General features: G+C 42.9%; 1 protein-coding gene across 2 annotated transcripts in view; it reads right to left on the bottom strand.

Annotated features, from left to right (window-relative positions):
- Nucleotides 1-17,384, bottom strand: part of HIPK2 (homeodomain interacting protein kinase 2) — a 200,291-nt gene that overhangs the window by 130,213 nt on the left and 52,694 nt on the right. For both annotated transcript variants that reach the window (XM_006275178.4, XM_006275177.4), the window contains exon 2: nucleotides 13,372-14,476. In XM_006275178.4, the coding sequence (XP_006275240.1) occupies nucleotides 13,372-14,476 (1,105 nt within the window). The remainder of the gene's footprint in view (nucleotides 1-13,371; nucleotides 14,477-17,384) is intronic.

The raw sequence follows: 17,384 nt of genomic DNA, 5'->3' as shown, positions 1-17,384 counted from the left end.
AGCATGGGTGCAAGCACTGCCCACTCTCACTGGCCCCGTGTGAGGCTGGGTGATCACTCCCACCCTCTGGTGTCAGAGCCACAGCACTTCAGTGCCTAGAAGGTGGCCATGCTTGGGCAACACCTCTCACTTGCAACAGTCACGAACCAGTGACATTTGGGAACACTTCAACTGTTACATGTGTCCACACCCTCTGATTCTGTTTTCTTTTTTCCTTTGCCTTTTTTTTTCCCCAATAGCTGTTGCTAAATAAAACAAACTCTTTGTAGCCATTTCAGGCCATGCCCTGGTACAGTAAATAAGAGTGACCTTGAATTTTATATCACTTCATCATGCAGCCCAGGAAAAAACTGGCTTCATCATGCAGCCCAGGAAGAGACTGGCTGTGCTTTTAAAGCTTAAAAGAAGAAAACTAAAAGGCAGGAAATCCTGTGACATGCTCGTACTGGTGATGGTAATATCAGAGAGATAATACCAAAGAAAAATATCTGTGGCTCAGCCTTATGTAGGAGGACTATAACCTTGAATTCCTGCCCCTACTCTTAACCTTACTAATATTAGTTAAGCAGCAAAAGCAGATGTGAGATATTATACCAGAATGCTGCACTTGGTCAATAACTCACTGAGGTTGCAGCCACTCAGTCCTATAGCCCCTGACCACATATACATGGAGCTGGGCAGACTAGTAACAAAGTTTAGCCGAATATTACTGAGCAGATCATGATTTTGCTTGAATAAAGGTGGTATTTGAGCACAGATGCAGCCAAAGCACATTTGTTTCAAAACTGAAATGTGGGGGTTTTTTAGGATCATAGGAAAGTAGAGCTGGAAGGGACCTCACAAGGTCACCTAGTCCAGCCCCCTGCTCAAGGCAGAATCATCCCTGACTAAACCATCCCAGCTAAGGACATTTATACACATACTTTTTTTTCAGTGACGTGCCGGTGATCTGCCGCTTAATTGAGTCTGCTCCACACACGAGCTGAGGCAACCTGCACTGCGTGGCATGCAGTTGTATTAGTGGCAAAATGTTCATCAGCACACAGAAAATAGCAGCAGTGTGCTTTTGAACTAAAGCACCTCCAGTGAGTTTTAGTCCAAAAGTGCACGGCCACCATTTTCTCAACGCTGATGCACATTTTGCTGCTTATACAACTGCATGCGTTGCAGCGCCAGGCGCTTTTCAACGCAGCCAGCGCTGTGATGCATACATGTGTAAAAGTGCCCTGTCTTTCTAACCTGCTTTTGACAGTTTCCAAGGATGGAGATTCCACAATTTCTCTAGGTAGCCTGTTCCCATGCTTGATCACCCTCGCCTTCCTGGAAACTTTTGCCCAGCACCGACTGGCAGAAACACTGACCTTCAAAGGAATGAACCCTCATCCCACCCTATACCTCCTCCCTCCCCATTCAAATACATTGTATTCCTCTACAACCATTAGGCTCAGTTTGTGGCTCAGAAGTAATTTAAAATTCTTGTGAAATCCAATGGCCTGCCTATCACTCCTTTGAGTTTCACAGCAGCAAAACTCACCAGGCCATATTGTATGCGTCATACAACATGAAGAAGATTAAAGTCACCAGGACCCTTCCTCAGCCCCAAGAGTAGCCCTAGCAGGAGAGGAGAGAGAACATAGGAAGAAGCTTCCTTATTTCCTAAAAGCCAGGATGAAAAAGAGGAGATGCAGGATTGGATATCACCATGATATAAACACAACAGCTCCACCCAAAGGAGCTGTATCATCTTTCATCAGGGCTCAGCTACAGTAACATAACTAAGAGAGAGCAACCAAGGCAGCAGCCCTTGGTGCTAACTTGGCTGGGAGGGGGCACAAAAATAGCAGCCAGTGCATCTGCCCACCAGCTGCATTACTATGGCCAGAAGCCTAGCAACCACCACTGGCCTGTGTGCTGCCCAAGGACCAGAGTTGCCCTGTTATGCCTCTGTTGAGTTGGGAGTAATGAGTTACAAGAAACCACAAAACAGCACAAAAGAATAGCAGTGCAATGTCCTGCTCTTGCATCATAATGTATGAACCGCAGCCTTTGTCCAGGCCAGCACAATGTGCAACAGTGACACAGACAGAACAGTGTGGCTAGATGCCACTCCGCAATTATTTCTGGGTTCTGCAGTCCCATTCTGTGACAAAGTGTCCCTGTGGCTTTGCCAAGACAAGCATCTCTGCTCTCAAGTGCTATCAAGGATTTGTTCCTTTGGTTATCTCAGTCCATGCTCAGGATCAGTCAATGCACAGGATTGAATCCATGCATAGGATCACTCAATAAATGAATTTGTACAATAGTAGTGTCCTACTCAGGAATAGGGCTCCATTGCTCCCCTGCTGCCAAGTTTCTGGACCCATGGGGAGCCCTGTAGGCTGGACAGCATGGCCCTACACTCTACACTGGGCATGGAGGGTGGCACAGGGGCTCAATCCCAGCATGCGGGATCTGCTCCCAGTTTGCAGGGGTGGCAGGGGCCCCAGGGCCCAATCATGGCATGTGGGAGCCAGCCAAGACCATGTGGGGCCTGATCTGGGCATGCGGGGCCAGGTGGACAGCGCAGCACCCAATCCTAGTGCGTGGGGTCTGTAGTGGCCCACAGACTGGCCTCACACCACTCATCTGGCCCATGGGGCCAAAAGATTGAGCACCACTGACAGAGCATTCCTGCCCAGTGAGTCTAACAGGGAACTGAACAAGACAGAAAGTGAGGTGGGAGGATAGAAATGTTATTATCCAAGACGATGGAGTTGGGGAGCTGAAACACAGGGAAACTAAATGACATGCACGAGTTTACCCATGAAGTCTGAGCCACAGCTGGGACTAGAAATCTAAGTCCCTGTCAATGCCTGGCTCATAAAAATATCCTTCCATTCAAAGGAGACATACATGTAGGCACTCCAAAGCTGTGGGGAGGTGTATTTCAGGAGGCACTGATTCCTTTTAAAGGTTTGCACCTGCTTCATTGTAGAATTACCAACACACTTAAAGAGTTGCTGATCTCTGGGAAAACATTCCTTTTTTTAGAAACAAATTTACATTTCCCTTCCCCCCCCCACACCCCGTATTTCCCTTGTTCTTTTGTACTATGGCCATTTTCATAAAAATGGGTTCTTTGCTCAAACATTCATCTGCTCCCGCTGCTTCTTCCCTCACCTTAAGTCCTCATTCTCCTCTGTTCATCTCATTGGAAAACCTATCCATTTCCATATTAACCAATTGTGTTGCCACTAACAGGGGGATTACTACTTCAGGTGGGGAAGATAAGGCAGCTGGAAATGATGAACTCTTAAGAAACAAACATTCTTTTAAATGCAAATAACCATAGCAATAAAAAAAACAAAGGAAAAATACAGGAAAGACAAGGTAACAGATGGGCTAAAGCCTAAGCCTTGAGATTCTGCTGAATTTCCAGTTGTTCCTTCTATGAATGGAGATTCTTTTTTAATCTGTGTCTGGTGGGATACTGACACCCTTTTCTATCAGATCTGTGCCTTTCAGTCTCATCGGATTATTGCAGTATTTGGAAACCAAACACCCCGTCTAGTACAACTGAGCCTCCTCACCAGAAAGGCATTGTTAGCTATTAGGAACATACGAATCCTGTTCTCTGACCATCTGCGCTGCTGTATTTGCCACTGGGCCACCATAAAGCTGAGAGCTGCTGGAGTGGTTTTGTCATACACTCCCTAGATTTCCCCAATCTAGGGATTGTGACTTCCAGCATTCTGAGGAGAGAGCCCTCCACCCTAGAAATCATTTTTTCCATTGCTAAAAAAGAGAGGGATCTATTAATTACATAGTAAAGTGACAGCAGGACTAAGCCCACCAGAAACTACAACCCCTCCTCAATGGTTAAAGGGATCCCACTAAGTTCATAATAACTAAATTCCCAAGACAGAGGCTGATAAAACAGGAATGGGAGTAAAGGTCATAGGCTAATTTAACTTTCAAGACTGTAAAAACTTTCTCTTTCTTTGGGGATAGTAAGTGTGGATGGGCTGTTTGGTGAATTTTCTTTTGCTTGAAGAACTCTGTCTCTGTTTTCTTCTGTACAAACAGCATTTTATGTTTGCATATCCAGGTCTGTATAACTGGGTATATTTTAACTATTTGCTTAATGAATAAACAGACAACCCCTTTTTTGAATCTCCCTGTAACGTGACAGAAGACTTTAAGACCCTACAGGAGGATGCAGCACTCCTATGTGGAGTCACTCTGAGATCAGAAGCTGAGAGATCAGACCAAAGAGAGATTAAATCCTGCTGAGTCATAGTGCAAGGAGTATCTTGTAAACTTCAGCAGGATAAAGAGAGGAACTGAGTTTTGTCTGTCTCCAACAGAAGGAACTAGGGGTATGAAAAAGGAAGGTTAGCAAGGAATGCCTTCAGGGCAGACAGGCTTGAAAAGACAGCTTAGGGTTCAGTGTAAGGAGGATTAGTTGTTTGTAGTGCTGCCTGTACACATGCTTTATGGTGGGTGGGTATTTTAATTAAAGCAGTTCCCAGAGAGCTACTCTAATTAAAACACCTCACTGTCATGTGTTTTAAGCCCCCATACATTTAAAACTGCCGGTGGGATTCTTTATCTAAACCTTACTTGATAAGGGCCATTTAAAAATGTGTAGGGGCTTAAAACAGGCTTATGACAGGCTATGCTGGAGCATTCTAATTAGAATAAGGAACAGAGTAATTAATCAGACAGACTAATTAAACAGACCTCAGCTGGCTTCCTGCCCCTGGGGCAGGAGGCTGGACTCGATGATCTTCCAACGTCCCTTCCAGCCCTAATGTCTATGAAATCTATGAAGACAGATTAATCGAGTCTGCTCTGATATGTTCTAAACCAGCATGTATATAGGCAGCCAGTAAATCCCAATGCCCACTGAAGGAGTAAATCTGGATTATACAGAATGTGTGTCCTGTATCCAGAGGAGAGTAGGAGTACCCTCCCCATTCTGTGGTGCAGATCATATTTAATAGTGATTTAAAGGAAGGGGGCATAGAATCCCCCTGCTTTGGTTTTACAAAACCAAAAACCATCCTGGTGTGACCCTCACACAGATGAGGCAAAATCAAAAGCTTTCAACTGAAACTTCAATTTCGCTCCAAACTTTTTTGTTTTGGAGAAAATGAAACAGAGATTCAATTAATCCTCTTATGTTAGTTTTCCAAAACCTCTCCAGCTGAATTTTGGTTCTATAAAAACAAACCCAAACTCTAGCCTGCTAGTCACATTGCTGGTATCAATGCAGAATTATTTAAAATAGGATTCTCTCCCCTCTCCCCCTCCCCAAAGCCTCTAAAATGTTCTGGCTATTCTGCAACACTGTGATTCTAAGCACATAAAAGCCATTATATGAAACCTGGAGTCTTTTTAATGCTGAAATGAGAGGAGAAATTAAATGGACCAAATTTTATCAGGAAATCTAATCTTGCACTGACCTTACAAAATACAGTACTGTTCTGGCCTGTCTCTGCTAAACACTCTAATGCAAAGTATCTTTTACCACAGTCAATCCATTGGGACTAAGGCAACAGAGGGTAGGGAGTCAGCATGGAAAGCAGAGTGGACCAGTCATGTCAACACAGACAGAAGAGGGAGATGTTTCCATAAGCACATCTGCACACCAGTGGGCCCATCTGTTTGCAATAAGATGCTGGTAAAGAGGATTATAGAAATGCCTTTCATGGAAGAACTTAGCATGACCTTGACTTCATACTCACAAGTTCAATTTTAAAAAGTTCAGGGAAGCAGACCAGTTGTCTCTGAAATGAACCCCTGGAGCTAGCAAGAGGGTCCACCGCCTTCCTAATCCCTTGAGAGCTAGCTTAATGGCTCTTCAGGCTTTTTTAAAATGAGAACTCAAAGGCACAGAAAGAAAATGCAATGACTCAGCTGTGAGATGAATGGGCAGTTGAGCAGAGGGATAGAAGGTGTTCTGGATGTACTGAGCTGATGCACTTTGCATTCAATTCAGAACATGTACATGCCTTATATTAAAGTGGTCTTGGTGATTTCATTCTAATCCCAAGAGGGAACATTCCTCTTAAAGCCATGAAGCAAAGGCATAACTAAGATGTTTTGCACCCTGGAGAGTGGCACTGACCGGGTCATCTTCAGCTGAGTCAGTAGCTGCGGCTACTATCCTTGCATCCCCTTGCTCTGTTCTCCCACACCTGTTTACATTAATGTCATGGAGTTACGTTATTCTGTATGTTATTCTGTACAGGAGAGGCAAAGCAGAGTATGGTGCTTGCTGGTGGGATGGAAGCAGATGGGCAAAACTTTTGTGTGCCACACTTGGGAAAGCAGAGAGTGCTTCAGTTTTAGAGTGGAGGGGTTTATCGGGAGGTGTGGGTGCAGTGTGTCAGGTTAAGTCAGGGGTGGGCAAAATGTGGCCCAGGGGGATCCAGATGCAGCCCACCAGGCCATTCTATCTGGCCCGCGGGGCCCTTAAAACATTTAGAAAATTAATATTCATCTGCCCTGGGCTGCCAGTCATGCAGCCCTTGATGGCTTGCCAAAACTCAGTAAGAGGCCCTCTGCCCAAAATAATTGCCCGCCCCTGGGTTAAGTACATTAGTGTTGGTATATCAAGACCCAAGGCTGAGGCTGACTGTGCAGAAAACAGTGCAGATCAGGAACAAGGGGCACCTATACACATGCAGCAAGGCTGCTCTGATACGCTGTAACTACAGCACGTTGGCACAGACTCAGTTAATCGAGTCTGCCGAAGTGTGGTAATTATCACGCTCCAGCAGATTCCAGTGTCACATGTATCAGCATCCCTGCACTGAAAAATGGCAGCAGGGGCGCTTTAACTAAAGCTTGTTAAATGAGCTTTAGTTAAAGTGCCCTCAACCATTTTTTAGCACAGGGATGCTGATACCCAGGACACTTCCAGCATTTTAATAAAAGTGGCTCTCAGAGCTGTTCTAATTAAAGTGCCCCCCACCCCCTCGGTCCCAGAGCATGTGTATAAATGCCTGAGGTGCTTTAACAGAGCTAAGGGTCAGGAAGTACTATGCCCAGTTCTAACTTCTCACCTTCTTAAAAAGTAATGGTCACCTGGCCAGTTTAACACAATTAGCCAAAAGAAACCATTAATTCAGTGAGATAGGAATTTACCAGCTACGATATTTTAAGTATTTGTCATCCAAGAAGCATATACTATGAAATTGCTAACATGTCTAGATACTGCAGGGAACCTTTGTATATTGTATCTATGCATTTTCCTGCAGCATTTAGAAGTATGGTAATAATGATAACCATAACCACATTTCCAAAATGATCACTGGTATCATTTCAGTACTGTCCACTTGCAAAATAAATATGCTATACACAGAATGGCATTTTTAAATAAGGCAAAAAAGTATCTTTATTTGATTCTAGGACAAAGGTTACACCCATAATCTTATATTTTCGGGGTTTAACATACTCAAAGATTGCAAAGTGTATTATATATTAGGTTTACTTCATTTTATGAGGCATTTCACCCACCAGAGAAATGCAACCATTTCTGGGGTGAACAATGAAGCTGTTTTAGCAATGGACAGAAATACTGTACAGCAGATAAAATGTAAAGAAGAGTATATCCAGTTGGAAGCTAAGGGAATCTGTCATGCAAAATGCAATCCCCCAAACTGGAATTCGACTGGAATTAATATTCTTATTTTTAAGCAAAGTACTTTGTGACTTTCATGAATGCATGGAGCCAGGGCCCCAGTTTTACACAAATTCCAAAACTGTATCACCCAACGCTCAGTGCTAGGCCATCCCAACATAAAAAGATGAGCACTGACACAGACAAAAGAAAGATACCTGCTGAATCACAGTGATCACTTTTCACTAAATCTAGGTTCTCCTTGGAAGCATTTCATTCAGACTCATAGATTATAAGGACAGAAGGGTCCACCATGATCAACAAGGCTGGCCTTCTGTACAGAACAGGGCATAGGACTTCCCTGAATTAATTCTTGTTTGAACTAGAGCATCCCCTTAGGAAAAAAAAAGAAAAAACACAACATACCATTTAAAAATTGCAAGGATACAGAAACCATAACAGCCCTTGTTAAATGGCTCCAACAATTAATCCTCCTCACTGTTAAAATGTGTGCATCATTTCTAACCTGAATCTGTCTAGCTACAACTCCCAACCACTGGATATTGTTCAACCTTTGTTATACAGAAAGGCTCTTCTGTTACTAATTTTTGGTTCTGCATGCAGGTATTAATACACTGTGATTAAGGCCCCACTCAACCTTCTCTCCAAAGGCTCACTGATCAGATCCAATCCTCCTTAATTCATGGCATCATGACTTCTTGTGATGTCTGACAAGGACAAAGCCCTTGATTATTGGGATACGTGTTAGGAACTCTTCTGTATATTAGACCTGGGAAAGCAGCAATCAGCTGTATCCACAAGTGCCGTTTTCTGCAATAGCTAGGCATAAGGCAGGATAGGAGTGAGACATGATGCATGTTGGTTGCGCTGAAGTTTTATTTTACTGTAAATGTACAAGTTGAAGAGGGGGGGGGGGAAAGAAAGCTTATCCTCATCACATACACCCACTTTGCATGACATCTCTGACCACAATGCTGACAAAATCTCTGCCTTAGCTGCGAAGGCTCATGTAAGAAGCTTAACACTAAATTAGAACCATGTGGGATCATCCCCGAGTGGCTGATCAATGATTTAGGGTAGGGGGAGGAAAGCATGCAAGTATATTTGCTCTTCAGCTATAAAACCATTGTATCTAGCATGAGGACGATCATTGGTGGCAATAGTGTAACTAGGGAGGGGCGAGTAAGGCTCCAGACCTGGGCGCTGACTATAAAGGGGAACCAGAATCTCCCCCTGCTGTGAGTCTTTGCCATGCAAAGGCAAGCTCGTGCTGCCTGTGCCTGGCCATAGGATATGATAGTCAGGGGTGCGCCACACCAAGTAGGGTTTCTGGAGGGCAGGGAGCAAGTGGGGCAAATGTAATGGTGCTGTCCCTGCCCTCCCCCTCGAGCCTTTGCCAAAACCAATATATCTGTGTCTGTGGGGGCAAAGGGGAATGAATAGAGCACCAGGATGGCTCTCAGGGAGCCCAGCCACAGGGCTTCTGCCTCTGGAGCTGATACTTCCACAGCAGAAGCAGTAGCTTGGGCAGCTCGGACTTCCCATACTTCAGCCACACCTTTCCCTTCCCCATCCCAGGTGCTTGATGAACTTGCTATACCTCTGACAGCTGGTGTGGGTGGACTAGGCACAGCTGCCAGTGAGAACAGCACAGTTGGGGAGGATGGACTCTGCTTCTGTTTTGCAGTCTACGACAGGTTTCTTTCCTGTCACATGAAAAAAAAATACTGACAGTAATTGCAACCTGCTGAGCCCAGTTCTCAGGATTTCAAAGGGGAAAAGAGCCAGAAGCCATTACCTTTCCCAATGGGTATGTTCCCAATCAAGTCAAAAGTAGGTTTAACCACTGCCTTTAGCCAGCTTGAGCTCTCAATGCATACATGCGCTAGCTGTGAGTCAGTACATAGGTGAAATGTCTGCTCATCCTTCCAGTTTTACACTAGTACCATGTTCGAGGCCATACCCGAAGCCCTCCCGGCATGGCCTGTCAGATTCCAATTAAATCTATGATTTCTGCTAAACACTTTGTCACAAGGACACGAAAAAGGAAAGAGCACCACTACCATCAGCTAAGTTCTTGTTTGTATTCTCCCTCAGTTACCCTGAGAGAAATTTTGGCTTGGGACAGGTAGTGCTGTTGACTTTGTGACACTGGCACCTTTACACCATAGTCATGGCATACAAAGAGAAATGGCTCGGTGAGGATTTCCCTGAAGTCAAGGGGTTCACTGAAGGGTGAAACGATGCCACGACAGCTCTTGATTCGGTTCACCTGCAGTTCATGTCATAGGGGGTACGTGAGATGGATTCAGTGTAAGCCACATTATGGATGTGTCTAAAGCACTGCATACTCAGCTATGGTGCACAATCCATAACAGACAAAACACAAAGTAGAGAGGCCCTGAGGCTGCTTAAACTGATGACAGAGACTACCTGGGCTTTGGGGAGCCTGAGGATAAAGGGAGCACTAAAGTTCATTTGAAGTTTTCTCTGTCCTAGCCCTCCATTCTTGTGTTTGACATAGGAGTGCAGAGAGAAATGGATTATTAGCCTCTGAGAAGATGGAGTGTTTTATTCTGTCCCCTCATGATAGCTAACAGAGTCCCATAAAGGTCCCCTCAATTGTAAGGTCCAGAAGGCAGAGGTAAAACAAGAATTTTTTGTTACCAAAATGTGGGATGTGAAAGATCCTGGACATTACCTCCAACAAATGGCTATAAAAGAGCATACAGAAGAATCAAATACATGGCAAATACATGCAATCACAAATGCTGGACATCTCAACTGATTTTAAAGGTGGTGAGCTTCAGCAGCTCCCACTGAGTTTCATGAGAATTGCTACGGAGACACTGATGGAAATCATGAATTGGTCATGAATCATACCGGTAAGGGCAGACTTTGGGGTAGCTCTAAACTGCATGAGTCACACATTGGGATGGTATGGAAAAAAGAATGCAAAGCTCATTTTGCATTCCTCTGATTCTGAGGCAGGACTCACAGATCAGCCCCCTCTTGCTATATTACACCAGCCTAAGAGGGCCAAAAAACCTGCCTGGTATCAGCATAACCCAGGAGCATACTGGTCAGGCCCTTGTCCTGCAAAGACTCCTATTATGCCTGCTGCAACAGCAGAAGGGTGGGTAAGTGCAGTAAGATCCCTTATGTCACTTCTATGTCATCAGATGATCACTGGACTGATCCTCTCTGGACTGATTAAACTGCTGTTAGGGCGAGTGCAGTGCAAAATGGCCAGGCCACACAGGAGCACCTGGCCAATAAAACACTTACTGCATCATCTACATACTCTTCCTGCCACTTGATAACTGTCCTCTACAGTATAGTTCCTAGGGCTTTGTCTAGCCTGGTTTTAAATGTTTTGAGCAATGAGGTTTCTGTCACTTCCCCAGAGAGACTATTCCACAATCTAATGAGTTTTACCGGTAGGAAGTTTTCCTGACATTCAGCTTAAATTTACCAATTCTTAATGTCATCCCATCATTCCTTTTATCACCCTAGCAAGCAAAATATGTTTAAATTAAAATAGACTTATTATAAAATCTCTGTAAAGTCCTATGTTGCCCCCAGCATGAAAGTTCCCCCCTTTGGAGTAGAATAGGCCTTTATTCTGTGCTGTATTTTTTTCCTAACAGAAAATGAGGAAGAAGAATATGAATTTTCCCCATGACTTGAATTTAGCTTCATCAGCAGCCCCCTGCTGATGTAATTCATCCCAGCTAGCATTTCTTGGTGAATTGTTGTCCTTTCCCTCTACATCAGCTCAGGAATGGAAAGCAGGAGAGGAATGAGAAAAGCTGGACTTATTATCTAACAAGTTGCAGTTTCAGGCTGGGCAGGAATAACATTTCAAAGAATGAAAAGCAAATTTTATCAATCCTTTTCTTCCCTGGGGACTGTCACAGAAAACACTCTTTGCTTGTTACTGAGAATCAACAATTTTTCTCTTTCATTTCTGTTTTCTATCACATTTCATTTTGGCTGCCCCTTCTGTCTTTCAACCTGGGACCTACGCTGCCAATGCAGGCTCACAGATAACTCAACAACAAAATGCCCATATTATCATTATTTTCTCCCTCCACCCAGCAAGGTAATTGCAACCCTAAAAGGGTTTGCATATTTACAGTGGAAACGCATCTCCCCTGGAGGATGGGACTGTCATCGGGTGGAATATTTCATTTAATAAGTCTCTTCTGAGGTATAAACTACATTTTTTTTGGCCTCCTTCAGAGCAAAGGACTAATAGATAAAAAATCAGTTACTGCAATGCTACACTGTCAAAGTTCCCACTGCTGTGAAAATTAACTCTTTCCCACCTCACAGTTCTGGGCTTGGCCTCTGTATCTGAAAACTGAATAGTTATTTGGTAAGGAGTAGCTGAAGAGAACATAGCACACATCCTGGCACTAGTCCCCAGCCTACTCCTTAAAAGAGGTGAGCAACCCCCAACAGAAGCAGAGCAACTAACTTGTCTTTCTATAAGAAAGAGTGATCCACCATGATATCCCTTCACCTGCTGCCATGGCAGACTGACCAAATCAGTCATCAGAAACAATTACTTCTCACTATTTCCCTCAGTTTTGCAGACTTACAGCAACAGAGACAATGCCTGAAAGTTTCTAAATACAGCTGTTATCTGAAAACAAATTCTTTCTTTTTCACCACCTACGCAAAAGTGCCACCCCTCTTCTGAATCCTTGGGGTGCTACGAGTCAAGGCAGCAGGAGTAACAGGGTGGTTCTTCAGACAATCTTCAGACAAGGATTTGCTTTCTTGAGTCAAGGCAAAAACTTCAAGGATGAAATTCACCTTTATGCAATGCAGCTGCACAGGAAGCATATTCTGTTTCACAATCTGGAGTGGAATGTAAATGCCGAAGCTGCACATGGGCCCCCAGTACAGGTCAGAGTTTCACCCAAAAAGCACACATGCCCATGTTTAAAAGATAAAAAGCATAACAAATGGAGATCAATAGTCTCTGGCCAGGCCACCAGCCCAAGTCCCTTACAGAAATATTACAATGCACATTCATCCCTTTTCCAGACTCCATTTCAAACACAGAGGCCGAAACGCCTTTAAAACAAGATTACACTCTAAAACATGTTTTTCTTCTCCATGATCCAAAGCCAAGTAAAAACAATGGTAGTCTTTCCATTGACTACAGCAGGCTTTGCATTAGGCCCACAGTCCAGAAAATTACTATTGCCAACATCTTTGAGGGATTTGTACAGCTTCCATTTTTGGTCTCACTTTGTTTTTATAGAGTTCAATTTTCAACCACAGAAGGCACCTGTAAGTTCATATTTAAATGTATCTACTATTTTGACCTAAAACCTTTCTTAAGCCAACCATCTGAATCTTGCGTTGACTTGGGAACATCAACAGCATTCAGGTTCTGGTCCATATTTTAGAGAAAGAAAACATTGCTCCTTTTCTCCTGTGGCTAAGGCATCTTTTCAATTGTAACTAAAGACTTTTTTTCTTAATGTCAAATTTTGCAAATTTTAGAACAGTTGTCAAAACAAGTGAAACTCAGGAGGTTAAGATACTTTTCATCACTGAAAATATATAGCCTATTAGAGACCAGCCATCGCAATTCAGGATTAAAAGGGCTTCCAAAGATATTGGAAAATCACAGCTGATTTTACATGCTTTTATAGAAATTTTTAAAAATACTTCTAGGAAAATATCTCCATTCTTACTGTTATTTGATGCAGTTCTCTTACCTGTAATATCTGGATTGAAGGTAGGTTGAACACACAGCTTTAGACACATGGCTAGCTGAACCAAAGTCTATGACCTTGACCCTGTATGGTTGTCGAGATGGGTCTACCAACATGATGTTCTCTGGCTTGAGATCCGCATGAATCAGTCCCAGGCTTTTCAGCTTCATTAGGGCTGTGGCTACCTGCTGGAGGATTGGCCGGATGTACTTAAGGGGCAATGGACTGAACTTGTTTTGCTTTAGGAAATCATAGAGGTTCTGCTCCAACATTTCAAAGACCAAGCAAGTGTGATTTTTGTGCTGGAAGCACTCATAGGCTCGGACAAAGTTGTAGTCATCTGCACTTTCCGTGCTCAGCCGGGCCAGGATGCTCACTTCAATCTGACCTTGTCGGGCGTAAGAAGGGTGATTCTTTAAGATCTTGATGGCCACAATCTCGTTTGTGCCACGTTTCCAACATTTGACTACTTGTCCAAAGGTTCCCCGGCCAAGAAATTCTAATACTTCATATGTGTTGGTCATGGAACACAGCACCTCATGTTGTACCAGCTGGTAATCCCCCTCGCTGTTGGAGCCACTGTTTTTGGATGTGGCAGTGGATGTGGTGGCAGTAGCTACTGTGGCCCCACTGGCATTATTCTGAATCATTGGTGGATGCTCTTCAATTATCTGCACGCTACTTGTGTTCTCAATTTCCTCACTCTTGCGCTTAAGTCCACATTTTTGGTAGGTGTCCAGAAGGCTCACAGTGCTTCGCCGCATCAGGTTGTGTGGGCCACCCAGTGTTTGCCCAGACACTGCAACCACACCAGAAGTGCTGTTGGCAGATGTCACCACAATGTGCCCTGTGCTTGCTGGGAAGATGATGGTCTGTTCGTAGGGGATGCTGGGGTTGGGGATCTGTAGAGAAGCGCTGACTGCTGCTGCTGCTGCTGCTGCTGCTTGAGAGGATTGCACGTTCTTGCTCTGGCTGTAGACTTTGCTGTGTGTGCCGTACCCAGTCATATCCCAATTAGAACTGGGTTCCACTTTCAGTTTCTTCACACTACAGAAGGCACTTGACTGAAGGGTATGAGGAGAGAAAACCTGCACATGCGAGGCCATACCTGCAGCACAACATTAAAAAAGAACAGCGTCAAGATTTCTTCTTCAGCTTTTTAATAATGCAGTGAAACAAAATGGGAAACTACCTTCAGATACAGCAAGAAAATAATGGGGCTCTTACATATTAAGAGATGTCTCCATTACAAATTAAATATGGTACAATGAAATACAATGTCAATACTTGACTGAATCATGGACAGTGACCATTATTCTTTCTTTCTTTTCCTCCCTTGTTAATACCAATAACTTAAGGACTTTTTTTTTTTAATCTCTTCTAACTGAAGAGTTTCTATTCCCACTTTTTCCAGCCTGGTCTTTAAAAACTGATGAAGAACACATGTAGTGTGGTAGCGCAACAGTCTTTTACCTCTGGTGGCCAGAGTTCAAATCCCGATCCATGTCATACATGAGATGGCTTGGTGGATCTCTCTCTTGCTCCCTATTTGTACATGTAAAAGCACCATACAGTTCATGGTCTCTGCTAGGTAGAGGTCTGGGATGGGAATAGCAAGTGGTTTTGCGCATTAAAATAGTATGTCCTGACAAATTTGTCTGAGGACACAGAACTGGAACTGCCAGTGGTGTTGAAGTCACTTGCCAAGTCTGAATGTGGGAATCACACCCACCTGCACATATGCATATCACAGAGGAGCATTATGTCAGATTATCCTTAACTCTCATTTATAGCACCCTGATGTTTTACATCACTATGAGCCATATTCATTCATCTTTACTCACATTGTCCAGCACCATAACTGAACAAGCAGAGCCCACTGAAGTCAACAGAATTACTCATAGAATGAGATACTATTCAGCCTGAGTAAGAGTGACAGAATCTGGTTCCTAAATTAACTCAACATTTTTTAAAAAGATGAAAACCTATTTTACTGCAGCTTTTTTCTTTGAATAAAAAGCTGCTAATAATCTTCTAGACATTTATAACACAAATCCCCAATAGCCCCGGTTAAAAGAAAATAAGTGTTGAAATTTAAGACAAACCTCATTGAAAACTGTGGTTTCATTTTACTGAGGTCAAAAGTGCTGAAATTTGGGAAACCACTGATGACCCAAAGCAAGTGGAAGTCCAAATACAGAACATCTCTCAAGTTCCTCTCCCCACAGTGGAGACTACACTTTTGACAGGCAGGCATAGAAAACTACACAAACCCGCATGTGGATTTGCATAGAAGAAGCTGATGCTCTCACTGAATTAAATCAGCTGATGCTCTGGACCCTTCTCACCAACCACTGCAAATCTTTGTTTTTAATAAACAAGATTGACTAGGAGAAAATAAAAAGATAATATGCTGAGCTGGCAGCATCACTGGATTTTTAAGTGCAAGCACAACCTTGACTTTTGTGAATTTAAAAAATAATAATACTGAAAGAATGTTTCAGTAAGAAAAATACAACAGGAAGAAAAATACAACAAAGCCAACAGCACGTCCACAGACAACATGAAGTAGCTTTCTGGGTGGACAGAGCTGAGAGTTCACAATACTCAGCTTTCTTACCTGAACATTTCTGAAAGAAGCCAGCTCTTGTCTAGCCCCTCCCAGAATGTGTTCTAAAAATTAATTTATGTTTGTGTATATATATATATATTTATAGATATAGATATATATAGGTATAGATATAGATATATAGATATCTATCTATATATACACACACAGACAGATATATATATATATTTATAAATATCTATATATCTCGATATATATAGATATAGATATACAGATATATATAGATATATATATATATATATACACATATATAGATATACATCTAGTTACTTAGCCATTTCAAAGTTGAGTAGTGTGGGGAAAATAACTCAGTTAACCACACAGATTCACATTTGTAGACAAATCTTTCAGTCAGTTTTCAGCAGTCAAAAACCCAGGAACTACTTATGGACTAGCTGGGGTGAGCTGGAAGAGTATTCTGTGCAGTTATATTCAAATAAGCCCAAACTTCCCAGTTGCTACAGAATTCCCATATTGCAAAAAATAGCTTTCAGAGATGAAGAAAGTCAAAGGAACACCTTACTAAGATGTGGGGAAACCTGTTTGCAGCAACATTTATTAAAAACAACCTCCAAGATGCCCACGACAATCCTCAGTTCTCTCTCAACCCTCCCTCCCATCACCTAATTTTTTCCTCTCCTTTCCACAGTGTGACAACATTGCCATGAATGACTTCGCATGTGGCACACAATGAGCTCAGAGAGCTGCAGTAATATTACTCAGCTTGTCATCCTGGACACAAATATCGTGTCTGAGCAAGGCTAAAACAATGTTTGTTTTTCCGCTGATTTCTAAGAAGAGTCAGTGTTCTTTCTAGTACCAACCTTTCTGGGATAGTGGGTTGGTTTGATGTATGCTTTCCCCCTGGACATGAACAGTAAAGCAGTTGTAATTGGTAACATATTGTGGACCTAGCAGAGGTGTAATTTATAGTTTTATAGCATTCATTCTGCGGCATGCATGATCAACAGCTCTATAAAACTCCTAACACAGAAAAAGGGGAATAGAGCCATAACAGATACCCCTAAATACAATGCCAGAAACCTAATCACCCAAAGTGAAACTTGCTGATAGAAAGCACAGCAGCTCTGCCAATGTCATTGCTTCTGTAAGAATCATCATCATCATTACGGACCAAATCCTCTGCTTATCTAAAAGGGCATAGCACCAACTGACTCCTTTTTAAAGGAGAACTGAAGAACTGTTCTATTAACAACCAAGGTCAGTAGTCACTGAAATTTGCTGACGTCAGATACTCCTTAGTGAAATGAGCTGTTGCAGACAGATATAAACACCAAAAAAACAACAACCCACCTCCCCCTGTACCTACAAAACCCTTGTCAGTAGCCTCAGCAGGAAGAACAAGAACAGAATGAGTACAAAAACT

The sequence above is a fragment of the Alligator mississippiensis genome, chromosome 4, assembly GCF_030867095.1.
Source record: "Alligator mississippiensis isolate rAllMis1 chromosome 4, rAllMis1, whole genome shotgun sequence".
NCBI classification, from domain to species: Eukaryota; Metazoa; Chordata; order Crocodylia; family Alligatoridae; genus Alligator; species Alligator mississippiensis.
Note: the sequence above shows the minus strand (reverse complement) of the source record. Positions and strands in the feature narration are given on the sequence as shown.